General features: G+C 42.7%; 2 protein-coding genes across 2 annotated transcripts; both read left to right on the top strand.

Moving 5' to 3' along the window:
• Window positions 1–9,912: 9,912 nt before the first annotated feature.
• On the top strand, window positions 9,913–12,978 carry LOC105840926. The gene has a single exon (XM_012688015.2). The coding sequence runs from the start codon at window positions 9,913–9,915 to the stop codon at window positions 12,976–12,978; it is 3,066 nt and encodes a 1,021-aa protein (XP_012543469.2).
• A 564-nt stretch (window positions 12,979–13,542) lies between these two features.
• LOC118645744 lies at window positions 13,543–14,745 on the top strand. Its single transcript, XM_036287451.1, has one exon. The coding sequence runs from the start codon at window positions 13,543–13,545 to the stop codon at window positions 14,743–14,745; it is 1,203 nt and encodes a 400-aa protein (XP_036143344.1).
• The last annotated feature ends 2,020 nt before the right edge of the window (window positions 14,746–16,765 follow it).

Raw genomic sequence — 16,765 nt, 5'->3', positions numbered from 1 at the left:
CGACAAGGAGGAGAAGAAGATATTCGGGAAAGCAGCGGAAGAGGAAGGAGTTGAGAAGAGGGACAGCGGAGGTCTAAGGGAGAGAGGGCTGGAAGCATGGAGGAGAGTGGAAAGGGAAATGGAGAAGAGGATGAAGGAGAGGGTGAAGAAAGAGGGGTGGGAAAGGATGAGATTGGCGGAAAGCGAGAGAAGGGCGAGGGAAGTCAGGAGGAAGAACATTTGGACCAACAACCAATTTGGAGGGATATAGAAGGAGAAGGGGTGATAGAAAGAAGGGCGGTGATAGAGAGCATCATGAAAAGGGAGTTGGAGAGAGAGGTAAAGATAGGGGTGGTGGTGGAAAGGGTGGGGGAAGGGGGGATTGTGGTAATAACAGAGGTAATGCGGGAGGATGATAAGGTGCGGTTACTGGAGAAGAGGATGGACATAAAGAGGTGTTGGGAAGTAAGATAGATGAGGATTTATCTATGGAGGAGAGGAGAATTCGGTGGAGGATGTTAGAAAGGGCAAGGGAGGAGAGAGGTAAGGGAAGAAAGGTTTATGTGGGAAATAGGAGTATGTGGGTGGACGGGGTGGAATGGGCGTAGAACAAGGAAAAAGGAAGATGGGAGATGGAAGGTGGAAAGGGTAAAGGGGAATGAAATGAAGAGAAGGGGAGATTGAGGAGAGGGGGAGATTGGAAGAGAGTATTAATGGATTGAATTTTATTATTAGGAGGAGACAGAGAGGAGACGAGAGAGGAGGCCACGGGAGAGAGAGAAGCGAGAAGGACAGAAACGGATAGGAGGGAGAAGAGTGGAGACAAGGAGAAAAAGGGAGGAGGAGAGGCCTTTGAAAGATTGAAAGAGAGTGAGAAGAGTAACCGATGGTGGAAGGCAGATAGAGGTAGCAAAGGAGAACGGAGGAAGAGGAGTAAGAAAGGGGGCTAAAAGAAGAGTTAATAATGATTGGGGTGAGGGGAAGGGGGGTTGGGGCGTCGGGGAGGGGTGAGAGGGTGCTAAAGTGTAGAAGGTCGCTTCTGGCCAGGTCGGGTCAGAAGAGGGGAGTAAAAATATTGTAAACGGTTCGGGTACGCTCCGTAGATGAAAAGTACCGTGTAACCCCAAAAGGGATACAATAAAGTTATATATCTAAATCAGCATTCTTGTATTTTTTATAATAATTTTATTTGTACACATTATTTGCTAACCTTGATTATTTGTAATTATTATGTACAGATAACGCATTTGCATATTCATTACTAAGGCAAGCCCAAAAATGTGAAGAGGAAAACGTGGACATGCAAGCTGAGACAGGTAAAAATTTTATGTTATGATAATAATAATGTTTACATTATATTGACCTAGATTACTGTAAATACAAACATCTAGCGCGGTTGTTAACCTTCTTTTAGTCTTATTTTAACATAATAAAATATAATACCATTTAATATTAAAAAATTAATAATGTTAATATTAATAAAAAAAAACAATTTTTTTTACAGATAATATTAATGATACAAACACAAGTAATACAAAGGACACTGCAAGTTTAGATACAAAAGGTAAATTAAAATGAGTAATTTTTAAGAAAAAATATTAATACGTTATGTAATTATTAATATATTATTCAATTTGTCTAGACCAATATGTATGTAGTCGTTCTGAAACCAAATTATAAACTTGTATAAAGAACATTTCGAAAAACTTAAGGATTCTAAATTTAGTACTAAGAAATGTTGGAATTTATTATCAAGAGAAATGGAAAAAAATGGATATCAAATACCACCAGTTAAATGCGCAACAAAATTTAATAGTTTAAAAAGGACGTATAAATCTATTACGGATCACAATAAAAAGTCAAGAAATAATAGAAAGCATTGGGAATATTATGAGGTATGTAACTATTTAGAGAATTTAAAAAATAATTAAATTATGAAAGCTACAGTTTATTACCATTCTGTAATGATAAATTGCAAAATAAAAGTATACTGAAAGTGAGAAATAGTAATACTCAAAGTTGCTGGACAAAATGCCACATTATCTTTCTTCTTATGTAATTATTTCATAATTAGTTATAGAATTATAAAATATATAGTTGTAAATAATTTTTTATTTTAGATTATGCACGAAATATTTGGTGCCAAGCCATGGATTGAACCATTAGCAACAGCTAGGTCTAATATTGCTAGTAATTCCGACGTTGAAAATAATGATCCAAAAGGTATTGTAATTTATTATAAAATATAGTAGCATATTATTAGCGTTATAATTAATATTATAATGCATATTATATTATTTTAAAACGCAGCATTATAGAAGTTTGAATTTTATAGAAGTAACTTTTTAAAGTATGTTTTTTAATTTCTGTAACAAAAATTATAAAAGTATATAAAATATATAATGTACATTAAGATTTATAAAAATTGCTTTGTTATACATTTTTTAAAATTATTATTTTCTTTCCAACATCAAAGAAACGAAAGATAAATCACAAAATAGATGACTATTTAGAAAAATCTATAAAACTTAGAGAAAAAAAAGAAAGGAGTGCTCAAAAACAACATGAAAAGAAGGCCTATCGAGAAAAAATGGAAAAATTAATGACAAAGTTTTGTAACGGATCGTATTTCCTACGCGGACTAACTCGCCGGGATCGGGTGTAAGAAGATCCCTCAGACAATAAACTCGGTTTTTCGGAATAAAAGATAATATATATTTTAACGAGATCTTTGATATGTACAAGTTATTTACAATGATGTGTGTCGGTGTGTGTATCGTGAGTCGTTCGGTGGAATGGTTATTTACAGATGAGATGTGTGTGTGTGTACGTGTGTCTGTGTAATTCGTGTGTCGCGGGCCGAAACAGCTGTTCGCTGTCGGGCGCGTAGCTAGCTCGGTGATAGTCGCGGTGTGCGGCGACGGGCCGGCGGGCAATGCCCTGGCACGTGAAGCGGCGTTTCGTGGCGCGGTGAGGCGAGCGGTAGGGCGGGCGGTAAGCGCCGGAGCCTCGAGATCGGTGGTGCGCGGTACGCGGCGTGAAGCGCGGAGTGTAGTGCTGCGCGGTGATTTCTCGACTTGCGTCTGGCAATCGAGAAAACGCCGGTCGATCTCGAGATCTCTCGAGGGAGACGGAGAACTCTCTACCCCCGTTGTGTTCGAGCCGGGTGATCGGGCGAATAAGGAAAGTCCGTAGCCGAGAACTCTCGGCGAAGGCGGAGTACGCTCTACCCTCTGCTACGGAGACGAATTAGAAGTTTCGGATGCGAGCGGTACCGAGAGCTCTTGGTTAAGGCAGAGAACACTCTACTCTAATTACTGGTCGCAGGAAGCTTCTCAGGAGCGTACTCTGGTCGGGATCGGAATCCAGCGTATGGTCAGAGCGAGAAGTGTTGCAGCCTTCATCGGAGCGGCTTTTTATACCCGCTCGGGTGGAGGATCGGGGATCCTCGTGGATCTTCGGGTTTCCCCGCACTCGCTCCCCTCCCGTGAAGGTTGGGAGAGTGCGGGCAAATACGCGGAGCGGAGACAATGCCTTGTCTTGACGCTTTTTATTGCGGGCGATTAGGACGGGCCGGTGCCCGTTTGTGCGGTCCGGCGGGTGTTCGGCCGGACCGTGCGCGGTCGGTGATGCCGGACGAGAGGATCGTTACAGTTTTTTGAAAAGTAATACGGGTTTCTGTAACAATTCCAAATAATCTAAATTCTAAATTTTAAAGTTACCCGATTGCGCACCGACCCGTTTGCACACGGAAGCGATTGCGCACCGACCCGATTGCACACGACCCGTTTGCACACCGACCCATGTACTATCTGAAATGCGGAATCGTATCGTATGCAATTGGATCCGTGTGCAATCGGGTTCGTGTGCAATCGGGTCGGTGCGCAATCGGGTCGTGTGCAAGCGGGTCGGTGCGCAATCGGGTCCGTGTGCAAACGGGTCGGTGCGCAATCGGGTCCGTGTGCAATCGGGTCGGTGTGCAATCGGGTCCGTGTGCAATCGGGTCCGTGTCCAATCCGGTCGTGCCCATTTGGGTCTGTGTCCAATTGAGTTCGTGTCCAATCGGGACTGTGTCCGATCGGGACGGTGTGCAATCGAGACTGTGTCCAATCAAGTCCGTGTCCAATCGGGTCTGTGTCCAATCGAGTCTGTGTCCAATCGGATCCGTGTGCAAACGGGTCGTGTGCAATCGGGTTGTGTACAATCGGGTCCGTGTGCAATCGGGTCCGTGTGCAAACGGGTCGTGTGCAATCGGGTCGGTGCGCAATCGGGTCCGTGTGCAAACGGGTCGGTGCGCAATCGGGTCCGTGTGCAATCGGGTCGGTGTGCAATCAGGTCCGTGTGCAATCGGGTCCGTGTCCAATCGGGTCCGTGTCCAATCGGATCTGTGTCCAATCGAGTCCGTGTCCAATCGGGACTGTGTCCGATCGGAACGGTGTGTAATCGAGACTGTGTCCAATTGAGTCCGTGTGCAATCGGGTCTGTGTCCAATTGAATCTGTATCCAATTGGGTCCGTGTTTAATCGGGTCTGTGTCCAATCGGGAAATACTATTGTGTCCAATCGCTTATGTGCGCAATCGAGCCTCACTCATTTTTAATAGATTTGCGGGTCGCCTTTTTCAGCCAATATTCTTGACGTTTATTCTTCTTTTATTTCATAGCTTCTAGGCCTATCTAGAAGTTACGAAATGAGAGGAGCAAGGATGATCGTCTAGAAAATTGACAAAAAATGCAAGTCAGCCGTAGGCCTGTTAAATAAGATAAAAACAAGTACAAAAACTTATATTAAGTTTGTTAAAAGCAATATGTTATAAAATATAACATTTGTGATATTTTATCACTATGATATGTGATATTATATCCGTGTCATGTTCATAATGTTCATTTATGTATTCTGTTCTATTACATTGAATTCTCAAAAATAAAATATAATTTAAAGAACAACATTGTTTCTATATATAACTTTATTAGAAACTTATTACAAATTAAAGTTTTCATTTTGTAAATAATACATTATGGCGTTTCGTTTTTCAATACCATCCTCTCGCAGATGTTGTAATACTGTATTTTGCACATTTTCTGCAAGTTCGTTGTGTTGCACAATAATAGGCACGTCCATAAAATCATTTTGATTTAAACAAATATTGTGTAGAATGCAACATGCGATAATATATTTAGGAATTAAGTCGGTTCTTCTCATGGGCAACGTATCTAACAGACTTAAATTTTCCTTTTAACAACCCTATAGCTCTTTCAATCATCATTCTTGCTTATGATAAGCGAGTGTTGTAGATAATTTGAGCATTTGTTTGTAACGGTTCGCCTTTCCCGAACGCCTCGGACAGGCTCGCCGGGTATCAGGATTCGAGAGAAGGGAGGAAACCAACTTGCGCACACCGATATTAAATCAATAAGTCTTTATTAGAAACCTTAGTCTAACTTATACATTGCTTATGTTACCTTATACTACTTAGTCTACGGGGGTATATACAAAATATACAGCTTAGCCTAGTAACGTCAGCCGGACGGGAGCGCGCTAGTGCGCAGCACCTTAGAAACCCATGGTCGCCGGCGAGAATCGGCGGGCAGGGCGGTGGCCTGCTCCGTCGGCGGACACAAGGATAAAAATGGATGTTTATACGAACTAGAACATCTACTTTTACAAATAATTATTTGTACAAATATTACAAATAAATATTTTACTACAAAAACTTGGCGCCGCTAAACCGAATAATTTGCCAGTTTTTCCTTTTTCTTTTAGGCGCATTTGAATGTGTGTGCGTGCATGGGTGAGTGTTGTGTAGTATATAACTTCGTTTATTAAAAAGCGATTTTTAATATCTCAGTCTCTTATGCATGCGTTGTTCAAATGTCTCTCTCTTTCTTTTTTTTTTCATGCGTGTATAATGTTATACGTATATGATGCCATTACGATTTTGATTGTAGAAAAATTGTTATTTTAGTAATTATTATTTGTAATTAAGTAATTACTATTTTAGTATGTAAGTTAGATTCTAAGAAAGTGATTTTGTATTAAATCAAATTATTCGGTTTAGCGGCGTCAAGTTTTTGTAGTAAAATATTTATTTGTAATATTTGCACAAATAATTATTTGTAAAAGTAGATGTTCTAGTTCGTATGAACATCCATTTTTATAGTTGGCGCATTTCCTTTATATTATTACTTTTTTGAGAGAAAATATATTTTTTGTTCTTCTTGGGGAAAAGATTATTTTATTAAAATTTCATACAGTAGTGCCAAATTAAAATTATTTTGTATAAGAATAAATATATATTACTTAAGTTAAATTTGACACATTTAGAATATATTATTTAGGTTGAATTTGACACACTTAGTATATAATACTTAGATTGAATCATCCAAAAGTATATACCATTTAGGTTGAATTTGATTAAAAGTTTTATCTTTAATTTGTGATTTTTTCCTTATATTAATTAGGTTGAACCATCCAATAATTCTTTGGCTCAAAGGAAAAACCAAACACTTGGCGCCTTTTTTTTACCTTTTTTAAAAAGGTAATTTTGTTGGGATATCACGCATTTTGTAGTGTTTATAGACTACTTAGATTGAATTTGATTGAATTTGTTTTTCCTTTGATGAAAGGAAAAACCATATATTATAACTACAACTTATATTTTAATAAATATTAAGCATACACATAAACACATCACTGTGCAGTTCTGAATTCACGCGGCCCGCATTTTCCTTTCCATAAGTAATATAGGGAACAAGAATAGCTATTGCGGTTACTCCAGTCCACAGGTCGGGCGCAAGGAGATGGATCTGAGTGTGCCATGTGCAACCTGAAGATACGCTTACTGGAGGGTGAGATTAGTATTAATAATTTGCAACATATATCAGTGTACGCGAGCCAAAGGATTTTGATCTGTTCGTGCATCCATGTGGCAGGAGTATTTTCATGGAGCATTGCAAGTAAGCTATCGAGAGCAGGTATACCCTCAAAGTCCTCTGTGAAGGGAAGATCAGACCTTTGAAGAAGAACAGCAGTTGCGGTACAATATTATATTTAGACAGCATACAGTTTTACAACCTAATTTAAAGAATACTGTCAAATGCGTTGCCTCACCTATTTAGTATCATATTAAGAATAGAACCTCGCAGCGATAGATCAATATATTTTATAAGAAACTGCACTCATTAACGATAATATATCACTTCTGTAAATCAGTGATCATAGTATAAATCTATTTCTACCTTTATTTCTGCATATATCTACTATATAATTTCTTTCACTTTCCTTTATTTAAAATTCTACAGTCTTAAATTCGATCTCCAGCTGTTCAACGTTGAATGATGGTGCAGATTTAACTATGTAAGTACTTATATAGTCAAAGATATCTGTGCTTAAAGACAGTATCTAACAGTATGAATCTATCTTTCAGAGAGGTGGTGTTTCTGATGATTACGATAAACTTAATTCGGAGCATAAGCCAATATAAATTCTAAAAACTTGTTTAACGCCGCTTAGCTCACCACTGACTATGCTATTATAACGTTGGTGACTATGCTATTATAACTTTGAACACTTACTTATGCAGAAAGAAAATGCTGTAGATACTGCAATTCAATATAAATGTTTCTTCCAGTGTATATACCAAATTATTTATTACTCTCAAATGTAATTTTTATGATGTAAGAAAATAATAGTTTAAAGTTAATAGCATTGATTGTATTAAGTTAACATAATTCGGAGCATAAGCAGATGTATAATTTTATTAAGACATTGTTGTTTAACGTTGTTTAGCTCACCGCTGACGGTGCCATTATTACTATTATTACATTATTATTATTTATTTTACTTATATTATATGCCAAATATTATTTCTTGTTTTATCAATATTTACAATAAACTGAATGAAAAGTGAAATGAAATACAGTAGAAAACAAAATCTATAGAAAGTAATATTTGGCATATAAGTATGTTGAAAAGCCTGCCTGCCCGCTCACTAGCGGACAAATTAAGTCACTAGTGAGTGCGAGTGGGGAGCAAGCGGGGCGCTAGTAGTTGTCGCCGTGCGTTGGGGATCTAGGTGAGGATATGTATGTATATGGCATCGGAAGAAAAAGAGGAAGAAGGAAGGAGACACGGCCCTTGGCGGTAATAGTGCAAAAACGGGCATTGGGCCCATAAGATTTTAAGGACAGCCAAAGGACGCAATCGCCACAGAGGCGGTAGTCATTGGTGGCAGCTGGAGGATGCAATCGCCACAGGGGCGGTAGTCCTTGGTATATGGTCCGCAGGTAACCTTACTGTCTATCATTAACGATATATCTCAAGTAGTCAATGGGACTTACGAGAGATTGAAAGTGGCGAGTGGTCAGAGGGACCTTGTGCCCCCCCTTCGTACCTCCCTTTATTCAGTTTCAAAACACTTTCATTAATTGCCTTAATAAACTGAGACTTAATTACAGTTCTTTTCGTTTATTTCTGTTCGTACGTAATCCCTTTGTCTGACCTGCTTGTTAATTTTGTAGGACACTTAGGAGTGTTAACTCTGTGAGTACGGAACTCTAATTTTCCAAACAAAGTAAAATAAATAATAATGTAATAATAGTAATGTTGTAATGGCACCGTCAGCGGTAAGCTAAGCGGCGTTAAACAACAATGTCTGAATAAATTTATACATCTGCTTATGCTCTGGATTATGTTAACTAACTTTAAACTAAAGAATTTTCATTATCATTATTTTCTTAAGTCATATAAATTACATTTAAGAGTAAAAGTAAAATTTGGCATATACACTGGAAGGAACATTTATATTGAATTGCAGCATCTACAGCATCTTCTTTCTGCATAAGTAAGTGTTCAAATTAAACCAACGTTATAATAGCACAGTCAGTAGTGAGCTAAGCGGCATTAAACAATGTTCTTAGAAATTTATATATCTGCTTATGCTCCGGATTAAGTTTGTCATAATCATCAGAAACACCATCTCTCTGAAAGATAGATTTATACTGTTAGATACTGTTTTTAAGCACATATATCTTTGACTACAGAATTAAAGATAGATACTATTTTTAAGCACTGCATGATGTATGGAAATTTTTTAAATCTGTATCATCATTCAATCGTTAAACAGCTGAAATCTTAGGATCAAACTTATTAAGACTATTGTTCAGAATCGCTCTGATTCCCTGTAGCATGATAAGCCGTTCTTAGCGTGACGTGCTCCTCATGGTTCGCTCGTGAAAATCGTCATGCGAACCCGATTCTCGGGCATGACGCCTGGCGTGGAAATCACGTTCTGCGCTTCGCGTCTCCTCGGATTCGATGCCGCCGGCGGATCGCTCCGGGATCGGCGCGACAGACTTGCAAGATCCGTCAAGCGAGAATCATATCGTAAATTAGTACGAGTGCGAAAGGGAGCGAACGATCTGACTCCTTAAAGCGATCAGTGCGTGAGTGCCGAAATCCACGATTCGGTCACGCGATTATTTTCAAGCGTGCTATCGAGGCTCGCGTCTGTTATTCACTCGGTTAATTAACTGTGTTTGAAGAATTATGTGACGAATAAATAAAACTGATTGTGAATGTTATTCAAGTGAATCTGAATCTAACAACTTTCCCTTCGGAGATCTCACGTTCCAATTGTAATCACATTCTTCGCACTCGCTCGCTTATTTCCTATCAATTCCTCGTGCTTGCGCTGTCTCTCTCTCTCTCTCTCCTATCCTGTCGCCGGTCGCATCGTTTGCGTCTCCATAAGACTCTCGATCTCCGCTTCTTCCATCCACGCCCTAAGTCCCTAAGCCTTCTCATTGAGACCTCGCGGTTTTCAATAATCATTCGAGGTTCGCCGTGATTTTCATCATCGAACGCGAACATATTGTTGGTCCTTCGAGCCGGATATGGTGACTTGAAAGTGGAATTCGGAGTTTCGTGTCTCGAGATGGCCACTTCTGACTCATCCAGAACTATGAAAACCTTGATCACGAGACAACAATCTCAACTACAAATGGTTGCAAGAGCATTAGCCAACTTCAAAAAAATTGGCCGAAACAATTACACTCCGGCGAAGATCCGATCTCGAATCGCTCAGCTGAAGGATACGTGGTCACAGTGCACCAACGTGCACGTCGCTATGCTGCAAGCCTTCACCAACGAGGAGCAGGAGGCGATCGAGTACTTCGAGCATCAGGAGTTCGAGAGGCACGAAGAGCTGTATCAGTCAACCCTGGATTACATGGCTGAAGCTCTCGAGATGATGGAACCTCCCGGCAGTCTACCACAACTCGACGTTTTGACGCTGAGGCATTGTACAAATTCAATTTCGCTCTCGCATCTACCTCCCATTAATATCCCGCCGTTTTCGGGAAAAGTTGATGACTGGGAAACCTTTCGCGATAGATTCACGTCACTCATTATCGAGAATCGAGATCTGACTGCATTTGCTCGGATGCACTTCTTGGAGTCTAGTTTATCTGGCCGAGCTCTCGAATCCATTAAAAACATTCCTATTACCGCCGATAACTTTGACATCGCTTGGCGCGCTCTCGAGTCTCGGTACGATAATAAACGGCGATTGGTGGAGATGCATGTCTCCGCGTTGCACAATCTGCCAAGCGTTTCTCGCGAATCAGCGGCCGACTTAATCGACTTGCGGGATAAGGCGAATCGGGCTATCGCCTCGTTAAGAAAACTGAATCGATCAGCAGATGACATTCTTAATGATATTCTCGTATACAGCGTTTCTCATAAACTTGATTATGCGACGCGGAAAGCATGGAAGCTCAAAACCAACGATGATGTAACTATCGCGAAATTCGAAGATCTCGATCGGTTTATTACGGCGCGCGCTAGCGTACTCGAGGAGTTAGCGCCTTCGACCAAATCCGCGCGATCACAAAGGTTTACAAGCGCTACGTCGGCGACTGCATCCCCTCTGTCGTGCCCTCTTTGCAATGAATCTCACTATATAAACCAATGTTCTCAATTTAAGAAAAAGAGTCCGAGTCAACGGCTGGAAATTGCTCAGCGTTTTAAACGATGTGTAAACTGTCTAAGCGATAAGCACGCGGTGCCTTCGTGCCCCAGCAGGTTCTCTTGTCGAACCTGCCAAAAGAGGCATCATTCTATGCTACATACCGACTCGGCCTCTGTTTCAAACGCCACTTCGCATCAAAGCGAGCCAGCGAGATCGCCCGACACGACCGATGTTTCCGAAGTCGCGGCGCTACACTCCGCGTCAAAATTATCATCGCGCCCTCGCGTTCTGCTCGCGACAGCTCAAGTCAAGATCAGCTCGATCTCGGGTCGATCTTGTAATGTCCGAGCACTGCTTGACCAGGGGTCCGAGATAACATTTATTTCCGAGAATCTTCAGCAGTTGTTAAAGCTGCGTCGCATAAAATTGCCTCTTTCAATCTCCGCAATAGGGGGTGTCGATGCTGGAACGTGTAAGTTCGCCGCTCAAATTCAAATCTCGCCGGTCCACCAACCGCAACCCGTTCTCACGACGATCGCGTCAATTCTCCCTTCTCTAACTCGCTACTCCCCGTCGCACGCTCTGTCAACAATCGATTGGACTCATTTGTCGGATCTCTCTCTCGCGGATCCATGCCTCACCAATTCTGATCCGATCGATGTTATCATCGGCGCCGACCTATATAGCGAGCTTATTCTCGATGGGGTTCGAAAGGGAAACAACGGTCAGCCCGTCGCTCAAAACACGATTCTCGGATGGGTTATCTCGGGCCCTACGTCAGTTTCCCCTTCTCCGCGTCATAACATTACAGTTCAACATTGTTCATGCTCTATCTCTGTCGAACAAGAACTTCAAAAGTTCTGGGAGCTTGAGGAAGTTCCTACTCAAGTCATCCTTAGCCCCGAAGAAAGGCAATGCGAGGAACATTTTCTTGCCACGCACTCACGCAACCCGGACGGAAGATATATCGTGCGCCTTCCGTTCAAACAAGGCCCTCCAATCGAAATCGGCAAATCTCGTGCGACCGCCGAGCGCCTGATTGCGAGTCTGCGCCGTCGATTTAAGTCAAGTCCGGAATTGCAAAGGGAATACGCCAATTTCTTGCATGAGTATGAAACTCTCGGGCACATGCGAAAAGCGAAAATGAATGAGGCCTTGTCGCAATGCGTTTACATTCCGCATCACCCGGTATTTCGCGACAGTAGCGTTACCACGAAATTGCGTGTGGTGTTTAATGCGTCAAGTCTCACCTCAAACGCGACTTCCCTCAACGATTTTTTATATTCCGGTCCCAAGTTGCAGACTGACTTGGCCGGAGTCATTTTGCGATGGCGACAACCTAGATACGTATACTCGGCTGATATCAGTAAAATGTACCGACAAATACTCGTAGACCCTCGTGACATAGACTATCAACGCATTCTATGGATTGATAACGATACTGAACTCGTTCAAGAGTACCAACTTATGACTGTAACGTACGGTATAACGTCCGCGCCATATTTGGCCTTACGAGTAATAAGACAACTCATTAAGGACGAAGGTCACTCGTTTCCGTTAGCCGTGTCCGTTTTACTGAATCACACATATGTGGACCATTTGTTGTTCGGCGCTGACAACATGTTGCTTCTTCGGAACACTCGTGATCAAGTCTGCGCTCTACTGCGACGAGGTAAATTCGAGTTGCGAAAGTGGTCAAGTAACTCTTCCGCTCTTCTTAGCGATATTGCTGCGGACGATCATGGATTAGCAGGTAGCAAAAGTCTGCCAACTGACGAACAGCTGAAGATTCTTGGTATTCACTGGATTCCCGCGTTGGATTCGTTTCAATTTCACGTATCTCTCCCATCACGCCCCTCGACGACGAAGCGATCAATTCTCTCAACGATCGCGAAGTTGTTTGATCCATTGGGCTGGAGCTCTCCTGTCATCATCAGTGCAAAAATATTCCTCCAACACCTGTGGCATGTTAAAGTCGATTGGGATGATAGACTTCCCTCCGAGTTAGTGTTGCAATGGGAAGCAATTTGAACGTCGTTGGCTCAGCTCAACGGTCTTCAACTCGACCGCTGGATCGGGCAAAGTGCCGACACCCGTAGTTGCGAGCTTCACGGTTTCTCAGACGCCTCCACCAAGGCCTATGCCGCTGTCATTTATGCTCGACTCACGTCTTCTGTCGGTGACATCTCATCAACGTTATTGATCAGCAAATCGAAAGTCGCTCCAATAAAGTCACTAAGCATACCTCGAATGGAGCTAGCCGCCGCCGTGTTACTATCAAGGCTAATGGACTTCGTGCGCACTTCTCTGAGACTCACTGACGTTCCTTGTTACTGTTGGACCGACTCCTCTGTTGTTCTTGCGTGGGTAACACAACACCCTTCAAAGTGGAAGACGTTTGTTTCAAATCGAGTTTCGGAGATTCAGTCGCGGATTCCATTGCCATTGTGGCGGCATGTTCCGACTGATGAGAACCCAGCTGATTGCGCGTCACGTGGAATTCTCGGTGGTCAACTCGCATCTCACCCTCTGTGGTGGCACGGACCGGCATGGCTTCACTGCTCCCCGTCGGACTGGCCCAGAACGGTGAGCCCAATGAGGGATGTTACTCTTGAACAAAACAACCGCGGTGCGACTCATCTCGCTAGGTCTGCTGAGCCCTGGGACTTGGAGTCTCGATTTTCATCGTGGCCAAAATTGTTAAGAGTTACCGCTTACATCATCCGGTACGTGTCTCGACTTCGCAACCGCGCTAATCGGAACGCCCTTCGTGTTGAGAGTCCATCGTCCCTCTCCGCGGACGAATGTCAAACGGCGAGACTCTTCTGGCTCAAGCGCATTCAGGACGCGACATTTCCACTTGAAAAGAAAGCATTATTGCGTGACCAACCTATCTCATCAAAAAGCACTCTTCTATCTCTTCATCCGTTCCTCGACGAGGATCAGATAATTCGTGTTGGCGGGCGGCTATCCCTAGCTCCGATCCCGCTTCCAACTAAACATCCCGTCATCCTCACCTCCCATCCGTTAGTCAGGTTGATTGCTCACCATGCTCACCTCCGTGCTCTTCATGCCGGCATTCAACTTACGCTTGCTATCCTGCGTCAAGAATTCTGGATATTGCGCGCCAGAAATTTAGTAAAATCCGTCATTCACCAGTGTATCGTGTGCACGCGCGAAAGGGCCGCCATCCCTCATCAATTGATGGGCAGTTTGCCTCAAATGCGAGTCACTCCTCCGGCGCATGCCTTTTCGCACTGTGGGCTCGATTACGCCGGTCCGGTGCTCGTTCGAGCCGCGTCTGGTCGTGGGATTGCCTCTCGCAAAGCGTATATTGCCATCTTTATATGTATGGCTGTTCGCGCCATTCACCTGGAGCTAGTCGAGGGTTATTCCACTTTCGCGTTCCTGGGTGCATACTCTCGATTTTGCGCCCGCCGAGGATTACCCCAATCAATTTACTCGGACAATGGGACCACTTTCGTTGGTGCGGATCGCGAGTTGTCTAAAGCCTTCCATGCCGCTGTTCGTGACCCTGACTTTCAAAACCGGACATCATCCGACAAGGTCTCATGGCACTTCTTACCTCCTTCCGCTCCGCACTTCGGGGGATTGTGGGAAGCGGGAGTACGCAGCGTCAAACACCATCTTCGCCGCGTGGTAGGCTCTCACACTCTCACATTTGAAGAATTTACCACCCTTTTGTGCAACATCGAAGCCTGCCTTAACTCCCGACCACTTGCCCCTCTCACCGACTTTTTAGATGATTACGAGCCTCTTACTCCAGGCCACTTTTGATAGGGTCGGCAATCACTTCCAGTCCGGAACCGTCTCTCCTTGACGTGCAAGAAAATCGCCTAACCCGTTGGCAGATTGTTCGACAAGTCACCGAGAGATTTTGGAAGGTGTGGACCAGCGACTACGTAAACTCTCTTCAACAGCGCGTTAAATGGAAACGAGTTGCCGATTCAAATATAAAAGTCGGACAATTAGTATTGCTGCGAAACTCTTTGCTTCCTCCCTGCAAATGGGAATTAGGTCGCATAACTCTATGTCACCCGGTTCCCGACGGTCTGGTGCGAGTGGTAACGGTCAAGACAGCGTTTTCCGAATATAAGCGTCCGCTAGTAAAATTATGTCTTCTACCGATCGAGATTGAGAAAATAAACGCCTCTGTTCCGAATTCATTGTCTAATGATAATTGACATGCCGGTCGCCTCGCAAGTTTTTTTTTTATTTTTAATTTTTAATTTATTTTTCTCTTCTCTTCTTTTCTTTTGTCCGACATTTAAATACTCTTTATGATGTTTGTTTCTATGATTCTGTTGTCGGTTCATTTTCGAAACTATTGTTTCGAGGCGGGCGGTATGTTCAGAATCGCTCTGATTCCCTGTAGCATGATAAGCCGTTCTTAGCGTGACGTGCTCCTCATGGTTCGCTCGTGAAAATCGTCATGCGAACCCGATTCTCGGGCATGACGCCTGGCGTGGAAATCACGTTCTGCGCTTCGCGTCTCCTCGGATTTGATGCCGCCGGCGGATCGCTCCGGGATCGGCGCGACAGACTTGCAAGATCCGTCAAGCGAGAATCATATCGTAAATTAGTACGAGTGCGAAAGGGAGCGAACGATCTGACTCCTTAAAGCGATCAGTGCGTGAGTGCCGAAATCCACGATTCGGTCACGCGATTATTTTCAAGCGTGCTATCGAGGCTCGCGTCTGTTATTCACTCGGTTAACTGTGTTTGAAGAATTATGTGACGAATAAATGAAAATGATTGTGAATGTTATTCAAGTGAATCTGAATCTAACAACTTTCCCTTCGGAGATCTCACGTTCCAATTGTAATCACATTCTTCGCACTCGCTCGCTTATTTCCTATCAATTCCTCGTGCTTGCGCTGTCTCTCTCTCTCTCTCTCCTATCCTGTCGCCGGTCGCATCGTTTGCGTCTCCATAAGACTCTCGATCTCCGCTTCTTCCATCCACGCCCTAAGTCCCTAAGCCTTCTCATTGAGACCTCGCGGTTCTCAATAATCATTCGAGGTTCGCCGTGATTTTCATCATCGAACGCGAACAACTATGAAATTTTAAATAAAGAAAAGTGAAAAAAAAATTATATAATAGATATATACAGAAATAAAGGTAGAAATAGATTCATACTATGATCACTGATTTACAGAAGTAATGTATTATCGTTAATGAGTGCAGTTTCTTATCAAATATATTTATCTATCGCTGCGAGGTTCTATTCTTAATATAATACTAAATAGCTGAGGCAACGCATTTGACGGTATTCTTTAAATTAGGTTGTAAAACTGTATGCTGTCCAAGTATAATATTGTATCACAACTGCTGTTCTTCTTCAAAGGTCTGATCTTCCCTTCACAGAGGACTTTGAGGGTATACCTGCTCTCGATAGCTTACTTAGAATGCTTCATGAAAACTCCTGGTAGATCCCATAGATGCATCAACAAATCAAAGTCCTTTGGCTTGTGTTCACTAATATGATTGCAAATTATTAATATTAATCCCACTCTCCAGTAAGTGCATCTCCAGGTTGCACATGGCATACTTAGACCCATTTTCTTGCACCCAACCTGTGGACTGGAGTAGACGTAACAGCTATTCTTGTTCCATATATTACTTTGCATATGGAAAGGAGAATGCAGGCCACGTGAATTTGGAACTGCACAGTGATGTGTGCGTGAAAGCAGCACATTCTATCTTGACGTTAGGAAATTGAGTTAAATAGCTTGAGCATCAGAATACTGAGTACTACTTTTGCTTGCCAACATTATCGTCTTTTTTTTTTTATAGA

The sequence above is a fragment of the Monomorium pharaonis genome, chromosome 5, assembly GCF_013373865.1.
Source record: "Monomorium pharaonis isolate MP-MQ-018 chromosome 5, ASM1337386v2, whole genome shotgun sequence".
Lineage (NCBI taxonomy): Eukaryota > Metazoa > Arthropoda > Insecta > Hymenoptera > Formicidae > Monomorium > Monomorium pharaonis.
This window is presented reverse-complemented; position numbering and strand designations above follow the sequence as displayed.

Coding starts and splice junctions, on each gene's coding strand:
- LOC105840926 (XM_012688015.2), top strand. CDS start 9,913: ATGGCCACTTCTGACTCATCCAGAACTATGAAAACCTTGATCACGAGA.
- LOC118645744 (XM_036287451.1), top strand. CDS start 13,543: ATGAGGGATGTTACTCTTGAACAAAACAACCGCGGTGCGACTCATCTC.